General features: G+C 31.4%; 1 protein-coding gene across 1 annotated transcript; it reads right to left on the reverse strand.

Annotated features, from left to right (window-relative positions):
- Positions 1-1,846: 1,846 nt before the first annotated feature.
- Positions 1,847-3,840, reverse strand: LOC139855669 (WRKY transcription factor 22-like). The gene is made up of 3 exons (XM_071844915.1): positions 3,269-3,840; positions 2,774-2,884; positions 1,847-2,589 (listed from the first exon to the last, which is right to left on the reverse strand). The coding sequence occupies exons 1-3, from the start codon at positions 3,715-3,717 to the stop codon at positions 2,154-2,156; spliced, it is 996 nt and encodes a 331-aa protein (XP_071701016.1). The 5' UTR covers positions 3,718-3,840; the 3' UTR covers positions 1,847-2,153.
- Positions 3,841-6,154: the final 2,314 nt, after the last annotated feature.

Consider the following 6,154-nt stretch of genomic DNA (forward strand, 5'->3'; position numbering starts at 1 on the left):
TCTTTCAATGACCCTCATCATTTGCACGTAACACACACGTTCGGGCGGAAACCCGAACCCGATCGACGGTACCCGGGAACACATTCATTCGGGCAGTGGTTCCGGGTAGAGGTCCGTAAACGAATCCGGTAAAACCTCCCTATAGGGTCAATATATACCACCATTATTTGTGTTCAATTGGTTTAAAGAAAATCATGTTATCCCTAAGGATCGAACCCATGACATCTCCCTATCTCATGACACAAAGTACATGGGGCTATCAATCATTCGGTTTATGTTATCGTTTAACACAACAGATTGTTCTGAAAATTAAAAGGTAATAATTAAACTTTTCATCAACAACAAACATCAACATTAATCAAGACACATCATTTTCATACGGAATATATAAATTTAAAATCATAAATTATAATTATAATTATAATTATAAAAATGCATATTAAGAAAAGTTAAAACTAAAAACATGTAGTACGATAAAAGCAACAATATAACTAAAGAAACTCGTTCTGATTACACAATGGCCAAGTTTTTTGCATATTTTTCATGATATCCGTTGGAGTAACGATACTAGTAATAGATAGATAACGTACTCTCATATTTGAATCCTTTAATCACAAAACCTTTATTATCTTAATATCGTCGAGTTTTATGTTTGATATCCAATATTAAGGAAAAGAAAAAATCTACATCAGAATTTTAACATTTCCATAGAATTTAAATATTATTATATGAAATTCACCATTTATATTTTCATAAAATAGAATCGAAATCAATAATAGAATTTGAATCGTGTTCTAAACTTTAATATTGGTCACCATTCCCATACGCCATTGTGAAAATGTACTCTAAGACGTCGACGTACCTTTAATGCATGTCAATTCTAAATCTTGATTACAAAAGTTAAACCTCTATATAAATAGTGAAATGTCTAAACTTTAGGGGAATTGAGAGAATCTAGGGAAGAGAGGAAAAGAAATGAAAGGAAAGAAGTTGCATCATTCCGATTTGTAAGGAAATATTAGAAGAAGAAAAATTAACATTTTACTTTCATTTCTATCGGAATCGGAATTCGAAAACACCAAAAGTAATTTTATTTATTTATTTTCCCTCCGGAACGTATCTCTTCTGAAAAAGAGTATTAGTGTTGAAAACATAAATGCCTCTTAGAAATTATACTCCTTGCGTTTCTAATTTATTGTCTAATATTCCATGTTGAAATGTGTTCTGCTTATTTTGTAAATTAATTGTCCGCTTTTATTATTGGGAATTGATATATTCACCTCCATTTTTACTACTTTCACTCAAAAATACTAAACTGCCCTTAATGATATCTTATACAAATTGTTCTTATAATTTAAATGAATGATATAATTGAAAAAAATGCATATAAAGATGGTGGAAGAATAAAATTGAAGTGTGAAAATATCACCTCCTTTTATTATTTATCATTAAGAATTAGTTTAAGTCGGTTAGAATGAAACCTGTTTGACTAGGAGATTAATCATTGAATTTTTTTTTTTTTTAATGTGTGCAATTCTCAAGTAGACAAATAACTAGTATATTTTAGAAAAACAAAAAAGGCATTTAAACATAAAAAATAGCTTATTTTTTTAGTATTAATTTTATTAAAAAAATAATGCATAATCGTACAGAAGAGAAAACGTTTTTCAAAAGAAAACGAACTCAACAAAAAGATACAACACGAGAATAAAAATGCTCGAAACTAGAAAACGGGACATCAACTAAGTATATTATATATTATATATTATAGATATCAATAAATAATAAATATTAATATAAATATACTTCTCAATCGAAGGAATCAATCAAAATCTTTTTTCTTCAAGACTCTTCCATCTTTATAATGGAGAATTATACTCTTCTACCACAAAAGAGTTTGATACCCTCCCAGTAGGAAGAAAACACTAGCCAATAATATATACAACCCTCAATGGATATTGTACAACTATTTTATGCTTTTAAGATTATCTTTGGCAAAAGCCTTGCCAATCTTTAACTCTTAACTCTGAAAAGCAAAAATGAAAAGAAAAAAATAAAAGCTACGGAGTATAACAAAAATAATAAAAAATTAAGTCAGCAAGAATAAATAAATATATATATCATCCCATCATGCTAATGCCACTAACATAAAGTCAACTACCGCCGGCGGCGGTGGTGCTTGTGGTAGATACGTTGTTTGATAACCATGGGAAAGATGGTGTTGCCGTTGATATCGCCGGAAAATTATCTCCGGTGGTCGGACCAACAAGTTCATCTAACCCTTCAAAGAAATCATCGTCCATCACAATATCCAAATTATCGTCGTCGGAGTCATTATCCTCGGGTTTTTCTGTCGCCGGAGAGTGGCTGGTCGGCGGAGATGAAATGGATTTGCTTTTTGTGATATCGTCGTCGCCGGAGGTGGTGGGTTTGTTTCTGGTACTTCCGGCGAGAGAATTCCGGTGAGTCGGAACCGGGTGGCTGTGTTCACCGGTGAAGGTAACGATGAACATGTCCGGGTCGGATCTATTTCGCTCCACTTGTTTTCGGGCCAAACAACCTTTTGATGTACTACATCTATAATATCCTCTGTTCATCAAAATCATATAAAAAATCAGTTTTTGAATAATTATTTTAACTAAAATTCCTAAATAATTATGCCCTCAATGCTCAAATCCATGAACAAATAACAAAGTTTTTAAATTTTTGTATGTTGATGCTCAACAAAAAAGAATAAATAAATTAATAAATAACAAAATGTAAAATTACAAACCTTGGATATGGAGAACCTTTAATGGGTTTTTGACCATATTTTCTCCAAGACCACACATCAGATGATAATCCCTCAGCAGGCACTTGACAAACTCTTTTCATCTGATTTTTCCTGTGAATTAATGATCAAACAACAATTAATAAAATAATAAATAAATCAATTTTGGAGGGTAAAAAAACAAATAATAGTATGAAAGATTTGCTTCTATATATACAATAAAAATGAACAAACAAATTTACTGCATGTGGGTATATCCTTAAATCTCTTTATTTCGGTAACATACCATACCATACATATAAAAAAAGATGTTTGTAATTTGTTATTATCACAAAAATTAAAATATATTAAGAAAAAAAAATTAAAAAAGTACTCCACTTTAGGAGCTAAATACAACAAACACCATGAAAAGTTTTATTTTCTTAAAATGGATCCATATTTCAACAACAACCTAGAAATTAAATACGATACAGATGTCAGAAAAATGCATTCTTTTACCTTTTTTTAGTCTTTGTACTTTGTGTATTAGAAGTTGTACATCTAGATATAGCAAAAGGTTGCTGCTTTCCATGAAGATGTTTATGTTGCTGCTTTTGCTGATGTTGAAGATGATTAAAGGGTGGATCTTGTAATCCACTAAGAACAGAGAGGGGTGAGATTGGCAAACTTTGTGAAGATTGAGGTGGTTTTTGTAACTTTGGAAACTCAAGGGGGTTATTAAGATCATTCAAAAACTGTTCAATGCTATTGTCATTATTTCTAGTTTGAAATGGATCTGGATAAAAACTCATAACATTTTCATCTTGAAAACTTGATGTTTGTTGGTTGTAAGTAGTCTCTGGCCACGTGGTAGCTGCTCCGGCGACGGTGGTATTGGTGGTTTGACCGCTGGTGGCGGTAGAACAACAGGCTCTGACCACCGCATTCAAGTCCCAATCAACCTCCATTGTTTGACTTTTGTTCAGGGTATTTAGAGAGAGAAACCAAAGCGCTGACTTTTTTGAGAGAGAAAGAATGGAAGAGATATTGGGGTTGAAATGGAAAAGGGATTTATTTATAAATATTTTTTTAGAGAGAGAAAAATAAAGGGCATGAGTGAAAAAGAAGGATACGGTCAGGAGAGAGAGAGGGCAGCTGGCTTTCACAAGAATCCTAGAGAGAGAGGGAGAAAATTGGGGTGATTTGCAACATATAAAAGGAGCTTATCTTTTGCTTTATTTGTTTCTTAGGAAATTGCATTTTGGTACATATGATTTCAATTTAATGCAAAGTTAGCACAAGATATGTTATTCTTATTATTTTGTGTTGACCTTTTAGATGTCATATTTCACTTTTTATAGGATTATTGTCCCTGAATAAGACCTAATTGTAAAAATAAATGGTATGTAAGGAGCTGTGAAGCTATAGATAAATAACATATTAATTGGCAAACAGCCATTAGAAATATGTCGAATTTATATCTCTTTTTTAATTAAAAGTTCCAAATTTATGCAACTTACAAAGTTTACAAGTTAGTTATTCAAAAACAACACAAGATACATACATTTTTAATTAAGACTTGTTTACTTTAAATCTTACTTTTTTCATCTTTTATTTTGGTTCGCAGAGAAAACCTCTCTAGCGACAACCACATTGCATCACTACTACATTTCTTCACATCTAATCCTCCATATCTAGACCTGTTTACAAGTAACACGTCTTAATAGTCTATTCCGCCAAAAATAAATATGTATCAACACGTCTATATAAAGGTAACACGTCTATTTAACGTGTATTTTCTCCGATCAAATACATATATGTTTTAACCGGTCTAGATATAGATAAGCAAACCGGTCTAGATAAACAAAGTAATTTAATAAATTAATCTAAATACATTTTAAACAAGTACGGAGTAACTTTGATAGTTTGATGAACCGGCCTAAAAAGATTCATGTTGCCTCCAAAATGAGAGGCATGCGATTCAAAAAAATTGAGTACCAATTTAGAGAGAAATTTCTCACTTATACTTCCTTTTCTTCTACAATTTTTTCTTAGCCTATTTCATTTATGACAAATTGTCTACATGTAAACCGCCACTGATCTAACCGATGATAACGGGGAAACTGACTATCACAACTTGCGAATTTAGTTTCGAAGATTGAACCTCATACAGTGCAACCAAGGTAGATTCCAACTACTATTGTTGCTTTCTTTTTCAGATGAAATTGCCCTTATTTTTGGTTGTCCCTATTAGTATTTCAATAGCTATTGGAAACCAAGTTCCTATTTTTAATAGCTATTAGAAATCAAGATGAGTCCATTAGTTTATAGGAGGTCGAGCAGAACTGGGTGTTCCATTGGTCTCAATAGTTATTTTATTTCGTTTTTGAATCAACTTATGTATTGTTAATCTAAATAGGCATCATCATTAGAGACTTACAAGTGATGTTTAAACAACTCTTATTCATTGTTGTTGGTTTTATGTTATTACAATCTGATGGTTATAATTAATGAGCGCCAAGTGTTTGTTAAAATGCCTGAGTAACCAAAAACATCATTGATACTATACTCTGACAATGAATCGAATCTACAATTGTAGATTCTGGGAACCTAGTGACCAAAGAAAGGTAACCTTTTACCATCTGACCTAATTTCTCAGATTACACAATTTTATTTAATTACCTTTTATATGTAGAAAAATTATTGTACGATCTTATATGCTTAAACTCATGTTTCTTGTGATTTTGATGCATATAGATCCAACTCCAGGGTGATCAGAACACCTCAACTTGTAGAATATGGTGAAGCTTAGTCCTAATTAGATCTGTTTATGAATTTTAATTGTGTACATTTAGCTTAATATTGGGCAATATTGTTGGTAGGATGCTGAGGATCTTATGGGATTAGCACATGAGAAGTTCATATTTAAATGGATGAATTAGTACCTTAAGAAAGATGGGTACAAGAAACTAGTTCTCCAGTTACAACTTACAAGTTTGTCGAGAGATCTTAAGGTACTATTTGTTTATATTATATTCTTGAATATTGTGCGCGTCTTTTGCAATAGTCAAGGCTGATATTGGTTTTTGAAATCTTAATTGTCAAACTATTTTGTGTTTAGGTGCTCTAAATTATTTTCCAAATAGATTGACAATCAAATTCTCATTGCAATGATTTAATTAGGATCTTATAAATTATTATAAATACGATCATATATGTTCACATGATTTCATTTTTAACATGCATAATTTATTTCATCTATTTCACTCTTTTTTATATTGAGTATTAAGCCTACATATACGTCTTAGTTTTTCCAAATGTGCATTTAGTCTCTCTTTATGTAGCTTGGTATAATTATCATCGGTGAGGCATAAGATCTATTATCAGGATATGAATGTCTGTGTT

This window comes from Rutidosis leptorrhynchoides, chromosome 6 (genome assembly GCF_046630445.1).
Source record: "Rutidosis leptorrhynchoides isolate AG116_Rl617_1_P2 chromosome 6, CSIRO_AGI_Rlap_v1, whole genome shotgun sequence".
NCBI classification, from domain to species: domain Eukaryota; kingdom Viridiplantae; phylum Streptophyta; class Magnoliopsida; order Asterales; family Asteraceae; genus Rutidosis; species Rutidosis leptorrhynchoides.

What these genes read in the sequence shown, in the direction of transcription:
- LOC139855669 (XM_071844915.1), bottom strand. Translation starts at nt 3,717, where the DNA reads ATGGAGGTTGATTGGGACTTGAATGCGGTGGTCAGAGCCTGTTGTTCT. An exon ending in AGTACAAAGACTAAAAAAAG is followed by an intron (nt 2,885 to 3,268) that starts GTAAAAGAATGC and finishes ATTAATTCACAG; the next exon opens with GAAAAATCAGATGAAAAGAG. An exon ending in AAAGGTTCTCCATATCCAAG is followed by an intron (nt 2,590 to 2,773) that starts GTTTGTAATTTT and finishes TTTGATGAACAG; the next exon opens with AGGATATTATAGATGTAGTA.